Source organism: Euleptes europaea, chromosome 1, assembly GCF_029931775.1.
Source record: "Euleptes europaea isolate rEulEur1 chromosome 1, rEulEur1.hap1, whole genome shotgun sequence".
Classification (NCBI taxonomy): Eukaryota; Metazoa; Chordata; class Lepidosauria; order Squamata; family Sphaerodactylidae; genus Euleptes; species Euleptes europaea.
In genome coordinates this window covers 89,126,275-89,145,727 of record NC_079312.1, presented here as the reverse complement: position 1 = coordinate 89,145,727, position 19,453 = coordinate 89,126,275, and the positions used below count along the sequence as shown (strand labels likewise).

Below are 19,453 nucleotides of genomic sequence, written 5' to 3'. Positions count from 1 at the left end.
CACACACACACACACGATTTTTCAGCATTCAGGAATAACTGGTTAAAATGCATGATTGTTTCACCATTTTATTCCACCTACCACACCATCTCCAACCCACGCAAGCACAAATTCTTTGTAAATACTTGCTGGATGGGTTTTGTTCATGATCAAGATGTAATTGATTATCATTTTTTGAGCTAGAAGTCTCCCCCACCAACCCTCTCCAATAAACTAGCTAAAAAGTTGACTGTTTTCCCTTGAAATTTGCAACTGTGGAGGGCAGGGGGGGACAACACACAATTATGTTTTAAGAATTGCCCTTAAAAACTTAGTCATTTTTTACGTGGTGCAGTACTTAAAATAGTATTTCTCACTTTTTGCAATAATAGCGCAGCCCTTCAATTTATTCTGGATGTATGTTTAGGAGTATTTATATACTGTGTAATGGTCCCTTTAACACACAACAGAAGCAAGTACTTGTAATGTTTACTCCAAAACCCTCTTCATGACCTTCATAATCGATCAGCTTTTGAACTGCAACATCACAGTAGGAAAAAGAGGGGCCATCCCAGTAGGATATAAAAAAAATGGCAAGGATTTCTACACATGAGAATGGATTACTTATAAAAAGGCAAACAATCTTAATCAAAAAACATACACTAAATGCATAGATGCATGCAAGAGTTAAGAAAAAATCCTCCATGACATACTTTTGCTTACTCTACCTACTCCCCAAATAAAAGAATTAAAATGCACATTCAGAGAGTCACATTCAGATGTAAAGACAAAGCAAAAATTCACAAGCTTGCAATTCTTCTATGGGAAAAAGCATACAAAATTATTGAGAGATGAAGAGCAAAAGGCCTCAAGAAAAGAGTGCTATGCATAAAAACAATTGCTTCGACATTTTACAGTACTGAGAATTCCAGTAAGATACACCAATATGGCAAATGTCTGTTATCACACATTTCAGAAAGAGGATATACATTCAACAACACCTACAATGGCTTTTTTTTGTGAATCTGTATTAGTTATGGGTATATTTCAGAAGTCTGACAAAGTATCCATGAACTCATCAGTTCATGAGATATTTAACTGCTCACCTGATATAGGTCAAAACAGAAATCGGTTACAGTAATGTGCATATTTGTGTTGCCTCTGAAATACAAAGTTGCTTTCATCTTATAATATTAAGCAGACAGTCTTATTGCAACTGAGTGAAATCACAGGCATTACTTTAAAGGAACATGCAGAACATGGAGTTTTTCTACTTGGTTCCATACACTTACAAGCAACTCAGGACCAACAGAAGCAAAAGTTGCTTTGCTAATGTTGTATCTGCAAAACTGATCACCGGCATCCTTCAAGCGTTCCTGTCAGGGCGTCGAGGCTGCTGTCTGTATCTGAAGCCAATGTTTGTTCTGTTGACATGGATGAAATGTCATTGATAGATGATGATTGGGAAGGGCTGGTGTTGCTATTCACTGCTGCATCTGTGCTAAGTAAACCAAGCATAAGAAAATCTGAGGCAAGACATGGTTAAATACACAGGTGACATTGTTAGGATCTATAATACATTCCAACTCCCACCGGCATGGCTTAGGACTTTATTTATGAAAATAACATATGTGAAGATACACTGAAATACTGGAAGGTTTTTCCTCCAGAGCAAACAGCTGCGTAGCTTCCAGTACACATAGGAAGCAAAAGCCCTATGATTTGAACAAAGCTAGAAAAGGAAGCCTGTATGTTGTGAATGATTTAGAGGCATAATTTAAAAGTGGTACATTTCAGTTTTTTTCTTTCTTTCGAAGTCTTCATAAAAATTTACATTGTCAAAATATGGTATTTCATATGAGCAGACTTCTTTTATTATGTTAAAAGTAAGGCTGTCTGCACTTAATGTTCACAACAGAAAAGATAGAGTTATGCTTCTGTTCAAATGGTACTGCTACTCATATGGTATCTGTTGTATACACAAGTTTCTCAAGGAACCTTCCAGACTTGGACCATGACACATATTTCTCCTCCCTTTTTGGCTAGAAGCAGCTCAGTCAAGGGGTGGAAACAGCGCTTCATCCCCATTGTTCTAGAAACCAGACCGGGCAAGACAAGCTGACATTCCACTGTGGAATGAAGCTGACAAACCTTGAGCCATTGCAGAATGGGCACGAACATTCAACAGGCACCACTTCTTTTTTATAACACATGAATACTGGGCATGAATCACCTTGCCAGGATCTGGGAAGAAGCTTTCCATCGCTTTTTGCATGACAGAGGAAAGGGCACTTTTTTCAGGAATGCTTGTACCCCCCATGTAAGTGAAAAGTGCGAGCTCTCTAGCCATCTACCAAATGCAAGGCTTGCTCATTTGCATCTTGGAGATGCATGAAGACACTACCTCCTTCCCTGGAGGTTTTTAAGCAGAGGCTAGATGGCCATCTGTCAACAATGCTGATTCTATTACCTTCAGCAGATGATGAGAGGGAGGGCATCTTGGCCATCTTATGGGCATGGAGTAGGGGTCACTGGGTGTGTGGGGGGGAGGTAGTTGTGAATTTCCTGCATTGTGAAAGGGGTTGGACTAGATGACCCTGGTGGTCCCTTCCAACTCTATGATTCTATGATTCAACCTTTTGTTTCGTCTAGCATTCCCTCAGTGATTCCTCCTCCATGCCCAATATTTCAATTGTTGTTTTTATATGTATTTTAGCTTGGGTTCTAATTGTTTTGTTAACTGATGAGCCAGAAAGCTAGCCAGATGGTCAGTTTCCTGACAAACTGCTCCAGTGCCAATGCTGCATCCCTCCCAAGGCACATTAAAACAGAAGGGATACCAGTCTGTTTAAGAATCCTTGCCCAACTGTGCTTTTTCCCCAGTTGGGTCCTTGTGCTTCAATCCAGTCAAAAATTAAAAAGTAATTCCCTGAAGGATCAACAATAATATTACCATGAAGAAGTCCAATCCAGGCAAATTACGCTGATGAAAACATTGAGATCACTCCAGCTCCAAAGAACAAGAAGCTAGTAGCTCATCATTCTACAATGGCCAAAACCAAAATTATTTAAATAAATGAGGCTGTCTCAACTCCTTGACTGAAGTACGTCACACTAAAAAATTAGCTGAGAACAATGCTTCAAATTAGAAGTTCTAAAAGGTTCTACAAGTTGATCTACCCATGGTAAAGTCCATTTGTTGGACTGCGCAGAGGCCATGAAGGGAAGAACACATATCAGCTACTTCCATTCATGTTGCTTTAGTACAATGAAAACACCTTTGTAATTTTAATTTTCAAGTCCACCTATGTGTAGAAGACCATGTGGACTTATCTATTACCCACAGCATTCCCCAGAAGATCAATCCCAGAGAAAGAAGGATAGTGCTTCCATTCATCATTGTTATGGAGATGCAAAATCCTGAGAAAACAGTTAACTTCTTCCTCCATAACACTGAGGAAAGCAATCACACATTTTCCTTCTGTTATCATTAAGGATCTGTTCATTATGGACAAAGAGCATGCCTATCCACACAATACAGGTTCATTCGAAGCAAGGTGAAAAAGCTTTCTGTTTTCTCCCAAGCTCTCTTCCTGACACCTCAAAGCAATGAGGAACAGCATGGGTTAACCAGTGTTAGAACAATACTTAAACTCATAAAGAGTAACACATCTTTTCCTGCTATCCAGGATTCCCACTTGAAACTTGCTTAATCGTATGGACGAGGCTATTTCAATCATCTCCCAGCCCCATAGGTCTTAACTCCTCCAATCCTCTTTCCTTAATCATTATTAAGATTTCCACATACTTCAGTAACTTACTTTATGTACTGCAAGTACTTGTGTACTCTGAAACCAAGAAAACTGCAGGAAACATAATTTTAATGATATCATTTGATAAATTTCCATTATTAAACAACTGGGGGCGGGGGGGGGGAGAGACTATTACGTCAATGACTAACCTGAAGGCTGTTCTTTTACCAAACCATTCTTATTTCTTTCTTCCCAATCCATTACTTCTTTATATATTAATTCTTTATTTTAAAAAAAGGAGAGAAAAAGAAATATTATAAAAGTACTTTCAATACTAATCTTGAGTCAAAACAGATTAAGACAAGATACGACTGCATCTTCATTGTCATGTATCTGTCTGCAATGTTAACAGAGCTAAGAGGTTTAGTTTTTTCTTGTTTATTTATCACCATCAAGTCACAGATGATTTATGATGACCCATGGGGTTTTCATGGCAAGGGACGTTTGAAGGTGGTTTGCCACTGCCTGCCTCTGCATAGCAACCGTGGACTTCCTTGGTGGTCTTTCATCCAAATGCTAGCCAGGGCTGACCCTGCTTAGCTTCCGAGATCTGATGAGATTGGGTTAGCCTGGGCTATGCTGGAGAAGGCTAAGAGGTCTTATTATGTATAACTGAATAATCACTAACATTATATAATTAGTTTTATTTTCAGGCAATGCTAAGAAGAATATCCTTTCAGCAATAATAAAGGAAAGAACAAGACTAAATTAGAACATTACCTTTAGCTGTTACACAAATTACTTTATTAAGACGTCTATTATGATTGCTATACAAACTTTAACCTGCAACTGTCCAGTTTTCAATATCAGGTACTGGAAACTTCAGAAAGGAGACAGAGGTTTCCCATAGCTACTTTGCTAGGCCCATCCAGTCAACTAGCCAGTAAAAATTCCTTGTTAACTGTGCAAAATTGATAGCTAAATTTCAAATGAAAACTGGGACGTATGTTAGAAACCAAACCATACAGCTTTAGAGCTTGCTTTGTTGTCCCAGAATAATCATAGACCACTAGGGGAAAAAAACAGGTTGTTCACCTCTAACTGGTGTTCTTCCAAGTGGTCATCTATGCAATCGCACTACTGGGAACTTGCATGTGCCCAGAGAAACTTCCAGAACCTTTTAACGCTAAGCCAAAAGGTACTTTCAATGATAACTCTGTCCATCTTGGGAGAAGGGCTCTACTTTGCATATCCCAAGTAAGCACCTGCCCACACTCCAGTCCCCAGTGGTGTGGCTGCAGAGACCATGGCAAAAACACTATACTGCAAGTAATAAAATACGCAAACCTCATCAAATACAAACAAGATACATATGGTATAGCCATTATCTCAACTGGCCTTCTACTTGTTTGTCAATCCAGTTTTCATGGGACTGGGTATTCACAGAATTCCTGCTTAGTGCAACAAATACCACTCTTACTGGTTTCCTGATAATTATATAATGTAGTTTTCAATCATTTATCATGTAGATGGTAGTATACCAGTAATATTTCTAGCCCTGAGGAGAGACTGCTGCCATCAAGAGCAGAGCTATTACCACCCCCTCTGACCCCCTGCCCACCCTGTGGATTAGTCTGTTGATGGCAGTTTTGTTGTTAAATAACCTGGGTTAGAATATTCCTGGTACTTATTTGCTTTGTTTTATTTACTTCATTTATAGCTTGCCTGTCTCACCCAATAGGGACCCTAAGCAGCTTACATTGTTCTCTTCTCCTCCATTTTATCCCCATAACAACCTAGTGAGGAAGCTTAGGATAAGAGTATCTAAATGGCCCAAGATCATCCTGTGACCTTCCATGGCAGAGTTAGGATTCAAACCTGGCTCTCCCAGATTTTAGTCCGACACTCTAATCAATATATCACATTGGCTCTCTTCAGTAGTTTTACCGTTGTTTGACATTGTAAGTGGCTTTGAGTCCACCTGGAATGGGAAAAACCTGGTTAAAAGTATCCACATAAATGAAGTGTGTATCATAAACTTTGGCTACCTTTCCATTCTTCAATGGCATGTTCTCTTTCTTCCAACTGTGCATCATAGATCTGAGGTGGTGGCTACAGAAAGCAAAGTTTACAATATAAGTTTTTCCATTTCAACAAGAAGAAGATAAGATTCTGTAAAGAGAGAAGAGTTGGAGAACACAGAGGAAACTAGAGGAATATTCCTTTGGAAAGTCTGCCTGTGCAAATTTGACTGCAATGAAGGGGAGCTCTGCAAGATCCTGTTCTTCCTCATGCTATCAACATTCCCTCTTTACTACATTTGTAGAGTCATCATGGAACAATTTTTTTTTTTTTAAATTCATGGTCGTTTTTAATGAAACACAAACTGAAAATGCCTTGGACCCAGAGGTGCACAAGCAGAAACATATCTGGACTTAATGCAGTTCCACTCACACAAGATCTTGTGCTTTGCTCCATATATCATACAGTGCCCTGAAATTATTTGCAAAAGGTCTTACTCAAGCACAAATTCAAGGTAGGATACAGTAAGCCTGACTTAGTGCAAGCAGCTGCCACAGTCTTTTTCTGGCACTTCTGCTTATGCAAGAGCTCTAGCACAGTTGAATTGCATCAACAAAATTTCTCTAAATATAAAGATAAATTAACTCGCAAAGATTTATACAAACCTGGTAATACACTGTATTGCAGTTACTTTAGCATATATGCATAAATGTGCTAATACGCGAGGTAAAAATCCAAGTAGCTATGCTGATTTCTGTTATGGTTACCTCTAGGTTTGATTACTGCAATAGTCTTTATACAGAGTTGCCTTTAAAGACACCTTGGAAACTTCAATTAGTGCAAAATGAGGGCGTCCATCTTTCAGTTAAGACAAGCTGATCTGATAATATTACATCTTGAGGACAGATGTAATATTATCAGATCAGCTTGTCTTAACTGAAAGATGGACTAATTGAAGTTTCCAAGGTGTCTTTAAAGGCAACTCTGTATAAAGACTACTACAGTAATCAAACCTAGAGGTAACCATAACAGAATTGAAAGCTAACTGCATTTTGGGCTCCCACCAAGGTGCTGGTTCTTACTTGTAAAGGCCTTATTGTCATGTAGCCTACACAGCTGAAAGACTGCCTCTCTTTATGAACCCATCCACCAGTAGTATTCTTCTCATCAGTTCCCACCATAAGATCTATAAAATCTGCCAAGGCTAAACACAGGCTTCTTCTGACATGGCCCCACTTTATGGCAGGGTTTGCCAGATGTAGCGAGGAAGGCAATATCATTACCATGTCTCAGACTCAGGGAATTATACCTCATACCAGTCCTTTCTTTGCTCAACTCTTCCACTTCTGTAATTTATGATAGACTAACATGGCTACCCCTCTGGATGTTTTTCAAAGGAAGATCGCCAAATTGATGTTTTAGTATGCTAAAAATTTGAGGTTTTCTGAAGATTTATGGAGCTGTTTGAACTTATGCTATTTGAATGTTGGCTGTCATGTTTGTCTTTTAAAGTGGTTTTTTTTTGTATACCTTTAGACATCTAGTTTCACAAGCTACTTTGGGCCTGTTAAGGTAAGGTAGGATAGAAATATTTTAAATAAATAAAGTATGCCATTAGTTTTCCATCAAGACAAGTAATACTTTTCAACAAACTTACTGCTTCAGCTTCAGCAGGATCATACCAAACTGTGATGTATGGATGTCGCAGAGCTTCATCTACTGATATTCGTTTGTCTGGATCTACCACTAGCATTTTTGATAGCAAATCTCTAGCTTGACTTGCTAGAAAACAAAGTGGAGAAAGATGTGATGGGAGCTAAAGTCTTGAAACACAGAGACAAAGTACAAAACACGTATTAATGAGGAAGACATAGTATAATTAAAAAATCTAAGCCATTAAGAGGGAAAATATAAAATCTTGAAAATATCACCATATCAAATACAGGCTGAGTATCCCGTATCCTGACTGCTTGGGACCAGAAATGGTCCATGTTTTGGATATTTCCATATTTTGGATTTTTTTGCATATACATAAATGAGACATCTTGGGGATGGGACCCAAGTCTAAACACGAAATGCATTTATGTTTCATATATACTTTATATACATAGCCTGAATATAATTTTAAACAGTATTTTTAATAATTTTGTGTACATTGAACCATCAATGACACTGCTGAGGACCTGTGAGTAATGCCTGCATGCCGGCTCAAAAGGTCTGGTTTTTGGATCAGTCCGGATATCGAATGTCTGGATAAGGGATACTCAACCTATAATCACAAATCTAATATAAGGAACAAGCGTAATATAACAATACAGTATCTTCCTAGTGTATACTCAAATAGTAAAATGGCACACAAAACAAGATGCAGTATCAAACCAGAAAGATTTAATTTTCAGTATCAGAGGCCTTCCACAGAGGTATAGTGATTGGTTTGCTAATTCATAATCAATATTATTAACTAGCTAGATTCTGAAGTCTGAACCTTCAGACCCTATTAGTACAAACCACTACAAACCACTATTTATTTCACTAGAACTTCTTCAAGAACAGAAGCATGATTCAATGACTACTAACACCAACACCCATTAATTGAAAGCTAAGGCATAAGATTACCACCTCTGAAATGCTCTAAGGCCATTTTCACACAGGTTATTTGCCCTGGGCCTGGTGCTGTTGCGAAGCAGGTTTTTTTTCCCCTGATACCCCTCAGCATCATGATGCATTTGTGTACCTCTTGGGGTTTCTTTGCCCTGCAGCAGCCATTTTCTCCCCCAAACACGGAGGCTATTTATTAAAATCAGCAGTTGAATATCAATTCAATATGAATATCAATTCAGCTGAAGGACATATCTCCCCCCACTGCTGGGGAACTGGAGCAGGAAACCCGTGGGGAAACCTGCCATCTAGAAGCCCTGTTGCTGTTGTGCTGTATAGGCAACCACAGCTGCAACAGGAGAACCACAAAAGCTTGTCCTTGTGTGGAAAACACCTAAAACAAGAGTGAGCAATTCCCAGTCACTAGCATGGTAACCTCAGGGCCGTCTTAACAGCATTATAGGCCCCCAGGGCAAAGCAGTGCACTGGGGCCCCTGCCTACACAACCACTCACAGGAATAAAAATGCAAATGGTCGATAACATTAAAGATATATTTATTGGTGCTTCCATAATGAACAAATCCTTTCTTACACTTTACTTCAGTATTTATTCTTAATTCCAACCCAAATTAACATTAATATTGCTCACATTAATATTTAGGATTGCCAACCTCCAGGTACTAGCTGGAGATCTCCTGCTATGACAACTGATCTCCAGCCAATAGAGATCAGTTCACCAGGAGAAAATGGCCGCTTTGGCAATTGGTCATGATGGCACTGAAGTCCCTCCCCTCCCCAAACCCTGCCCTCCTCAGGCTCTAATCCAAAAACCTCCTGCCAGTGTCGAAGAGGGACCTGGCAACCCTATTAATATTGTTCATTATCTTTAGTAGAACACATGATAAATATGCAAGTCACAGCATACATAGATTAGCATGGGGACCATATGTTTGTGGGGGCCCCAGGCAACTGCCCAGCGGGCCCATGCATTAGGATGGCCCTGGGTAACCTCAACTCTGTTGCAATCTTAAGTAGAAAAAACCTCTACATAATATCTGCCTAACAACAATGTGAAACTGGCAAATATATTTTCATGCTGCACACACTTTAAGTGAATAGATATTTAAAACACATACAAATGAAATCTTACTTTTTAGTTTGTCACGGTCAGATTCTGAAGGAAATATCCAGTCTGGGAAGAGCTCTTCAAATTTGATACCTGGATATTTTGGCCTGTTTTCTACATAGTTGCGCACAGTAGGTTGTAGTTTTTTCATAAAGTCTGCTGAAGGTGTACCTAATTGTTCAATAACTTTATTCCACTGGTCAATGTCTGTAATGTCTTGTTTAGGAAAATAAACTTTCTTCCAAATCTGTTTAGTACAAAGATTTGGAATGCAAGACTGCAGAGTGGTTGTCTTAAAACATAGAGGGTCTTTAAACGTTTTTGGAAACACTAAGTCTGGAAAGTTCTTAGATTAATTGCAATTCTTTCATCAACATACACTAAACCAGATATTGGGAACTCAAGTATTCCTTAAGTAAGAAAATTTGGAATTCAGCTTCACATATGGTAAAGTTAGACACAGCAATTAATGACATACTTAAAAGTGTTCAGAGGTTAAATATTCAGAGTTTGATAAAAATTCATTATGAATTAGAATTTTTTGAAGAGTTATTTAGAAGAAATAGAGAAGATGCAGGTTCAACCCAACAATTATATTAAACTGTCAACATTTAGATCCATCTTGAACTATTTCCAACCTTTTAAACTTTCAGTAAATACAGTCATGACTTCCGGCTGGGCAAGATGGCGGAGTGACCGCACCTTCAGGAGCGGGAGTGAAATTACCTGCATTGTGGTTATAAACTACTGACTTTAACCCCGGGTTAGAATATTTTCTTCAAGACACCCACCTCTCAAGACAGAGGAGGAACGTCGCTACCCATTACGGGTCCTGGACGTACCAGCAGGCAACTTCAGGCAAGTCCTAAACAACTCCGACCTCCCAACCGACTACCCCCCCTCTCTTTTTTTTCCTTTCCTTCTTTTCCTTTCTCTTCCCTTCCCCTCCCTCCCCCTCCCTTTCCCTAAGCGATAATACCCTCTTTGTATGCAAAAAAAAAACTAGATATAAGGTATTGGATATAAACTGAAAAGAACTCCACTAACTTTATTTCTTTTCATTTTTTCTGAGGGATCGTTCGGCCGAGAGTGGAAAGGGGTGGGGACCGACTAGCGCAAGCCTCGGAGCGGAGACCAGTAAAGCCGACGGCGGCGCCTGCTCACGAGGAGGCGGTGTTTGGAGCGGCATAACAGCGGCGGCAGAGCTTGAGAAGGCATTTCAGCGGAGTAGAAGGGAGCTCAAGGGCAGCAGAGACGGCGCTGACTCTCGCCCCAGCGGCACTTGTAGCAGTACGGCGGCAGCTCTGGAGGAGCTGAGGCGTTACTGGCAGAACTTGGGCTGATAGACGGCGGCACCCGAGAAGCGGCTTCATAACCAGAGACTGAGTAGGAGGCAGCAACAATTGCGAGGGCATACTAACTGCTTTGTATTTTGGGAACTTCCGGGGAGGTAGAAACTACAACTCCCAGAAGGCTTTGCGGGCAATGTTGGTCCAGATCTAAAAACTATAGTTAGAAGAATCCAGCCTTGCCTACCAGATCATATACTTTCTATATTTGTAAAGACCATAATGACAACAAAGACCTTACTCAGGATTAATTAGGGGTAATTGATTGACTGTATATTATTTATTTATATTAAGACTACAGCAATTACATTGAACCAATTGGTACAAGTTAAATATTTAAACTAGGTGGAATAATACTTTAACTTCTAAATAAGCTCAATTAATATTTAAATTTAAAGTTATTAATTGTTATACAGATTAACTGTGCATGTCTGGCACCTACACAGAATTACAAACTAGAAGGAAAATATATAGGTATAATTTAATGAAGAAAAACAGAAAAACGGAAAAAAACACTACTCCAACCCCAAGAAAAGACCAAGAAGAGGAAGAGAAGGAAGAAACATCAGAAGGCCCTGACGAAACTGTCAGCCATAAACCTCAACAAAAGAAATACAGTCAAACACAAACAAACATGGAAAAAGCAATGGAAAAACTAGCTATCCAACTAACGGCCCTAACAGCTCAATTGACAGGAACGGAAGAAAGATTGCAGGCGAAAGTGGACCAGATAAACACCAAGATGGACAAAGTAAATAATGAATTGGAAAGGTTGACTAAAGAGTGCAACTCTGTCAGAATGGATGTCAGGAATGTGCAGATGGAAATGAAGACAGTAAAACAAGAATTGGTCACAGGATTCCAGGATATAAAACAAAAAATAGAGGAGAACACTAAGGACATTCTAGATAATAGAGAAGATATAAAGAAAATTAAAGCAAGACAATTGAGAACAGAGAGATCACAATCAGACCACAAGATATGGAAAGAAGAAACAGAAAATAGACTAGCTACAACTGAGTTGCAAGCAAGAGAGAACAATCTTCGCTTTCAAAGCGTTTCTGAAGATATGCCACAGGAAAGACTAGAAGAAGAGATGACCCAACTGCTCGCTACATACCTGGAGACTGAAGAAGAGGCTATTGATATTAGAGAAATATATAGAGTCAATTCCAAATATAGTACAATGAAGAAAATACCAAGAGAAGTCTTAATAAAATTTGCGGACAAAAGAATAAAAGAAGACATATTAAACAAACAAAGAGTGGAACCATTAATCTACAAGGGAAAAGAAATTCAGACCTTCCCAGACTTACCTTTTTCAGTAAGAAAAAAAAGACGTGACTTTGATTCAATACGCAAATTCTTACGCGCACGGGAAATCAGATACAGATGGGTTGGCCCATATTTTCTAAGTGTTCTACTCCCTACTGGCAGAATATTGATTCGAAACATAGAAGAAGCTGAAGAACTAGAGGAAGAACTAAAAATGAAAAAAAAGACCAAGGACGATAGACCAGGCAGGTCAAGTTCACCCTCAAATAGGGATAAAAACTCGGCCACAAATCAAGAAGACTTACTGGATGAGGCGGCGGATTATAAATGAAAAACAACATAATGGAAGGTCTAGAAATATTGTCCATCAATATAAACGGCTTGAACACAGCATAAAAAAGAAAGAAAACATTCCACGCACTTTTTAAATTTAGTGCAAATATAATATGCCTTCAAGAAACCCACATAAAAAGAAAATATAACCATTTACTGAATGATAGGCGTCTTGGAACTGTTTATACATCTTCAGCATTGGAAAAAAAAAGAGGCATAGCAATATATATTCGAGATTCTACTATCAAAGTACTGGAAGTAATGAAAGATACAAAAGGCAGACAATTAACTTTGAAGCTACAATTACCAACAGGAGAAATAAAAATATTAACGTCTATATACGCGCCCTTGACATCAAAAGAAGAATTCTTTACAGACCTCTTTACAGCATTAGAGGAACAATCAGAATACGAGATCATTGTGGTTGGGGACATGAACGGAGTCCTGGACAGCAAAATGGATAGGTCAAAAAATCAAAAGAGCGGTAAACTCCCAAAAAATGTCAAAATAGACATGCAACGTCTTAATTTACAAGACATCTGGAGAATCAAGAACCCAAACACCAAAGACTATACATTCTATTCTGATAGACACAGGTCCTTCTCGAGGATTGATATGTGCTGGATCTCAGACACCCTGGTAAAGAACTTAGAACATATTAAAATACTTCCTAGAACTCTATCAGATCATAGCCCAATAGTAATAAAATGGCGAAAAAAGATGACGACAACATTCCGGTGGAGACTAAGTGATACATTATTCAGCAAGAAGACAGAACTAGATACATGCCGTACAGAACTTAAGGAATTTCTACAGAGAAACGAAACCCCAGGTATGAGCTCAACTACGATTTGGGAATGTTCAAAGGCCTATATGAGGGGCATTTTTATATCTATAAATTCCAAAAATAAAAAAGAACGAGAAAAGGCTTTGACAGAACTGCAGACCAACCTGGCACATCTAGAAAAAATTCATCAACAAACAAACAGTAAGAAAACTTTGAAAGAAATTAAAAAGATCAGACATGCAATCGATCTACTTTACACAGAGGAGATGGCGAAGAAACTAAAATTTGTAAAACAAAAGCACTTTGCACATGCTAACAAACCAGGGAAATACCTGGCATCCATGATCAAAATAGAAAATCGGAAAAGAGCAATAATTTCAACAAAAATAAATGGGAAGATAACACATAAAGAAGATCAAATATCACAACACTTCCTAGAATACTTCAAAGAACTCTATAAGAAAAGACTACAGAATGAACAAACGGAGGACATAACAAATTATATTCAGCAGAACCATCTTAATCAACTCTCTAAGGACAATATAACTCTTTTAAATCAAGATATTACAGTTGAAGAGGTACAACAGGCAATTAGGAAGTTGAAGAACGGGAAGACACCTGGGCCTGATGGGTTTACAGCCATGTACTATAAATCGTTCATAGAAGAAATTGCACCACTATTAGCAAAAGTAATGAACGGTATATGTAAGACAGATAGAGTCCCTGACACTTGGAAAGAAGCATATATAACACTTATTCCAAAAGAAGGGGCTGACCCAATGCTACCTGCATCGTATAGGCCAATATCTCTTCTTAACACAAACTATAAAATATTTACAACAATAATAGCACAGAGACTGCTAACCTATGCGGATATCTTGATCAGTCCGGATCAGACTGGATTTATACCTAAACGTCATATGGTAGATAATATTAGGTTTCTGATCAATGCGAGAGAGTTGGTAAAACGCAGAAAAGAAAAACTGGCATTTATATTTGTGGACGCAGAAAAAGCTTTTGACAATGTGTCATGGAAATTTATAAGACAAGTAATTTATAGTATCAGTAATGATGGCAACCTACTCCATTGGATTTCCAGTATTTATACAGATCAACAGGCTAAGTTGTTAATAAACGGAGCACTAACAAAAGACATAAAAATAGAGAAAGGAACCAGACAAGGATGCCCTCTATCACCACTACTATTTAACTTAACACTGGAAATATTAGCGAATAAAATTAGAACAAATCAGAAAATAACCGGCTTACAAATACAAGGAGAAGAATTTAAAATAAAGGCATACGCAGATGATGTTCTATTTACAATTGCGCGACCAGAAATAAGTATCAAAGAGCTTATGACTGACATTCAAAAATATGGAGAGCTGTCAGGTTACAAACTGAATAAAGTTAAAACAAAAGTTTTTCTGGAACATACAACCAAAGAAGAGGAAGCAAATATAATTACTCTCTCAGGATGTACGATATCAACTAAACCAATAAAGTATTTAGGGATAACATTTCCAAAAGATAATCAAGACCTGTTTACGCATAACTATCAAACGGTATGGAATAAGATTGAGGTCGATCTTCAAACCTGGACTAGGCTAAAAACTTCCTGGCTAGGTAGAATAGCTATAGTTAAAATGAATATCCTGCCAAGATTAAACTTTCTATTCCAGACGTTACCCATCAAAATTGCAGATAAAATACTAACATCCTGGCAACGAAAAATCAATAGATTTGTTTGGGACAAGAAACACCCCCGAATAAAATTTAAAATCATGACGGACGAAAAGAAAAGAGGGGGAATGGCACTTCCAAACCTAATTATGTATCACCGAGCGGCAACATTGGTATGGATCAAAGACTGGATCATGCAGATTAATGAAAGAAATACTAAACTGGAACTTGCAGGACTGCAATGTGGAGTACACTATCAGCTTTGGGGGAAAAACTGGAAGAAAAACCTAGAAGAAATTAAGGGTCATCCAACTGTAGAAAACATGGTGACTACCTGGCAGAAACTTAAACCAAGATTGAGTTCTAACGGATCATTGTTGATAGCACCCCTTAACGTATTTGGTACGATAATGGACAGAAAACAATACGGGACAATACAATATCAAGACCTGGTGAAAACAGATGGTACAATTAAAACGTTGTTGGAGATACAAGAGGAATATCACCAGATGCCATGGCTAACCTATCACCAACTAATCTCAAGATTCAAGGAAAATTGCATAACCAGGGGAGCACTGAAGCCAAAAACAGAGTTTGAACAGATGATAAGTAAAACCTCTCAACATCTACTAGGTAAAATCTATAAGCTCTTGGTGACATACGATACGGAAGATGAACAAGTGAAGTCATGCCAGGTTAAATGGATGGAAAATCTGAATGAAATTATAACAATCGATGAATGGGAACAACTATTTCGCAGAAATCTCAAGTTCACTCTATGCCAAGGGATTCATGAAAACTGGTTGAAAATGTTACATAGATGGTACCTGACGCCGAGTGATATTCAAAACATGAATAGCTCGACATCTGGTCTATGTTGGAAATGTTGCAAAGCCAGGGGCACTTTTTATCATTGCTGGTGGACTTGTAAATCAGTCCAGAAATTCTGGAAGAAAATACACAAGAACATAGAAGGCATTCTCGGTTACAAAATTATATATGACCCTAAACTATACCTACTGAATAAAACTCCAGACAGCATCGACAAGGACCAACAAGACATGTTAAAATACTTAGTTACAGCTGCAAGGATAGTTCTAGCATCGCTATGGAAAACTAATAGAATTCCACAAATCGAGACTTGGATTGATAAAGCATACGAATATATCACAATGGCACAATTAACTGAAACACTACAGAAAGAAACTCAAAAACAAAATAGAGATAAATGGAAATCCTTCTACGAATATATTAAAACCAAAAAATGATAACAAAACTTTATAAGACACAGCAGATTCATAATGGAGATCGAATATAACCTATCAAAAAGTTAATGTATTATTACAACCTATCAGGGGGCGGTATTAGATATGCCAACGTTGTATAACATTAATACACGTATTTATCTCTCTTTCTATATATATATATATATCTTTTCTTTTCTTTTAATTTTATTCCCCTGCCCCTTTTTCCTTCTGTATCCCATTTTCTATTAAAAAACAATAAAAATATTTATTAAAAAAAAAAGTAAATACAGTCATACATACGGAAGACGGCACATGACCACCAATGATGGAATAAGGAGGCTGCCTGAAATTATGTCCCCTTTTGTGGCTTTTTGTGTAGATCAGTGGTTCTTAAAGTGGCAGTACCCCCCCTGGGGTGGTGGAATTAACTAGGGGGCACTAAGAGGCAAGGGGGCAGCAGGGGGGCGCTAGAGGGGGCCCCTTCAACTGTGTTGTTGGATAGGGTAGGGGGCGCTGGGGTTGAATTTGTGGAACCAAGGGGGTGGTGGCCCAAAATGTTTGGGAACCGCTGGTGTAGACCAACATCTAGGAATGTGCTTGTACAATCCACAGCAGTAGGATCTTTAGATGCACTGTGTTGGGCCTGAAGTGTGAGATCCCTCAACAAAGCTGCAGATCTATTTCTAATGCCACTCACTGGAAAACGGTTCAGTGCCCTTCATGCTTGGTTACCTTTTGGTGCTCTGGAAGCATCACAATGAAAAAGGTCTGACTTATGAAGGAGAAGGGCCACATAACAAATCATACCGCTAACTGAAAAAGCCATGACATGCAATTTACTGGCTAGTCCTCTTAGCGGTTCTGTCTTTGTAAGATTAGCAAACCATTACTGCTGGAAAGCCTCAGAATGGCTTCACTAAAACTGTCAACTGGTTTGATCTGTAGATGAAGATACAATCACTTGTGTCTAACAAAGATTCTGTCCATCCTAAGTTCTCACGGCCATGAGTACAGTCTGAAAAAAGTGTGGGATTCCTAACAAGATCAATTGATGTTATAACAATTAATAATAGGTTCTCTCTTGATACTTTTGTGGGGCTAATGACAGTGTTGAGGAACCTACAAAACATGATGATTTATTAATTAGTTCAAAAGAGATTGAAAGTACCTGAAAATTACTGACTAATTTCATCCAACAGCTCATATGAGGTCACAGCAAAATCAGTCATCCTAGGTTAGCATCTTAAGAAAGGCTAAATGGATGGACCAAACTTCTGACAGCATGTTTTCACTAGAGCCTGATGGAATTCTGAAGAGCTTCTATTGCGTGCAGTGAATTGACCACATGAACAACTATCTAACATATCTTACTATCACTATGTGAGATGCGGTAAAATGATGCAAGAAGAATGTTGGAATTTGCACAAGGTGAATGCTCAGAGGTTAAAATTAAGACACACCAACTGGTAGTAAAAAAGTTGAACCACCAGGTTCCGCCCCCCTTCTTTCTCAAATCCTTCTAAATTCTAAACTGCAAAGGCTAGCAAGCTAGCCTTTCTTATGTTAATAAATGCGGCCCACTGACCTGGGAACATAAGCGATTACAGCAACCAGAATTTTCCACTTAGAACATGAAAAGGGTCTGTGCGATATACAGAGGAATACTTCAGCAAACTGGGTAAAATAAAAGCACATGAAAAGAGGCCATCAAAATGGCAGAGAAGGGGGAAAAGATACTACCAGCAGCCTGAACAAGGAACTTTGAAATTTTAAGATTAACCTATCTCTTTTATTTATCATCTTAAATTAGGTAAGTTTAGAATTAGAAAGAGAGAGGAGGATGTTTTTACTCCCATATTATTTTCTTTTACTCAGATATTGTGGCTCAACTCTACACTTTTTCTTTTTGTAACCAATAGCTATATAACGAAATATTTTTTTAAAAAAATTCTGTATACAAATATAAAGCCACAACTTGGCTCTCACTTACAAAGACACAGATGGAAAGCAAGGAGTTGCCTGTCAAGAGTTTTAATTTCCAAAGTTTCCCTACTTCCAGGGTGGAACAGAAATTATTTCTACTTTGGAAAAAATGGTCTCTTAACAGAGACTGCAACAGTGGGTCTGGGGGTCCAGGTTACCAGACAAATGCCCTGCTAGCTAAATACCTGGTGGTGGCAGCAGAGAGTATTCTTAGATGTGCTGTGAAATGATGCTTAAGAGGAAAACCACTCATTGTGGGGACTGCTTCATCACACAATATACTCCAGGTCAATCCTGAACATTAATGAGGTGTAGACAGAAGTTCTAAACTTCATTACAAACCTTGTTTCATTACAGCACCAAGTCCCAAACCCAAATATCTGGGGACTTGTTTTCACTGGTGTAGTAGTTCTTGGAACTTTTTTCTTGGGTCTGCTATATTTACCCTCTACTAACTGTTTCAGAACTGAACTACTTGGCAGGGAGTCTCTCTCTCACACACACACGGTACCCCTGCCAGATAAACTATTATTTGAAGTGCTTGCCAACTCTGCAAGATAGCTTTTCAAGGAACCGAGGATGACGATCATCCTGAATCAGCCAAGGATCGTTTCATAGTAGGAATTGGGGCAGCTGAAGTCATCAACAGTGGTTTTCCCCTTTAGATTGAGCTAAAGTACCAGGTGGCCCATTTCAACTTATGGAAGTACAGGCTCTGCTATCAGGATCCTGTGACAATGCGAACATTTTTTTCCTTACCTATTTGGATAAATGTTATGATTCAGGCAGAGGCTACTTAAAACTAAAATCTGAACACCACAAAGAGAGCAATTTAAAAAAGTAAATTATTGAGCCATTTGTAGAATGCGAAGTTTTCTGTCACATCAATAAGTTAAACTGTTTGCAACATGTTTTCTTCCTGTGCATTAGACCAATCAACAAGTAATGAAAATTGTGTCAAATTGGGTGAAAAAGAGATGCTTTTAAGTGTGCATGCCTGAAACTTGAGTAGCTAGGCCACTGATGGTATATTTTGGCAAAGATATTTAGTGCTAGTAACGTGAGCACCAGCAGAGTCCAATTGGTTGCATCCACTATGCTGCTGTAGGTTTTGCAGATCTAGGACTACACAGAACCCACAATGAACTAGATACACTTAGAACTTCCTAGAACCATAAAATCATAGAGTTGAAAGGGGCCATGCACGCCATCTAGTCCAACCCCCTGCTCAATGCAGGATCAACCTAAAGCATCCCTGACAAGCATTCATCCAGCCACTGCTTGAAGACTGCCAGTGAGGGGGAGCTCACCACTTCCCT

The 19,453-nt window shown here is 38.6% G+C and overlaps 1 protein-coding gene across 3 annotated transcripts in view; it reads right to left on the bottom strand.

Moving 5' to 3' along the window:
* Nucleotides 1–813: 813 nt before the first annotated feature.
* Nucleotides 814–19,453, bottom strand: part of MAPK9 (mitogen-activated protein kinase 9) — a 36,487-nt gene continuing 17,847 nt past the window's right edge. For 2 of the 3 annotated variants that reach the window (XM_056867324.1, XM_056867323.1), the window contains exons 7-11: nucleotides 9,502–9,684; nucleotides 7,411–7,535; nucleotides 5,780–5,843; nucleotides 3,941–4,012; nucleotides 814–1,475 (exon numbers count right to left, since the gene is read on the bottom strand). In XM_056867324.1, the coding sequence (XP_056723302.1) occupies nucleotides 1,333–1,475; nucleotides 3,941–4,012; nucleotides 5,780–5,843; nucleotides 7,411–7,535; nucleotides 9,502–9,684 (587 nt within the window). In that variant the 3' untranslated portion in view covers nucleotides 814–1,332. Of the gene's footprint in view, nucleotides 1,481–3,940; nucleotides 4,013–5,779; nucleotides 5,844–7,410; nucleotides 7,536–9,501; nucleotides 9,685–19,453 lie in introns of all 3 variants that reach the window. The other variant, XM_056867325.1, reaches the window with a different exon arrangement.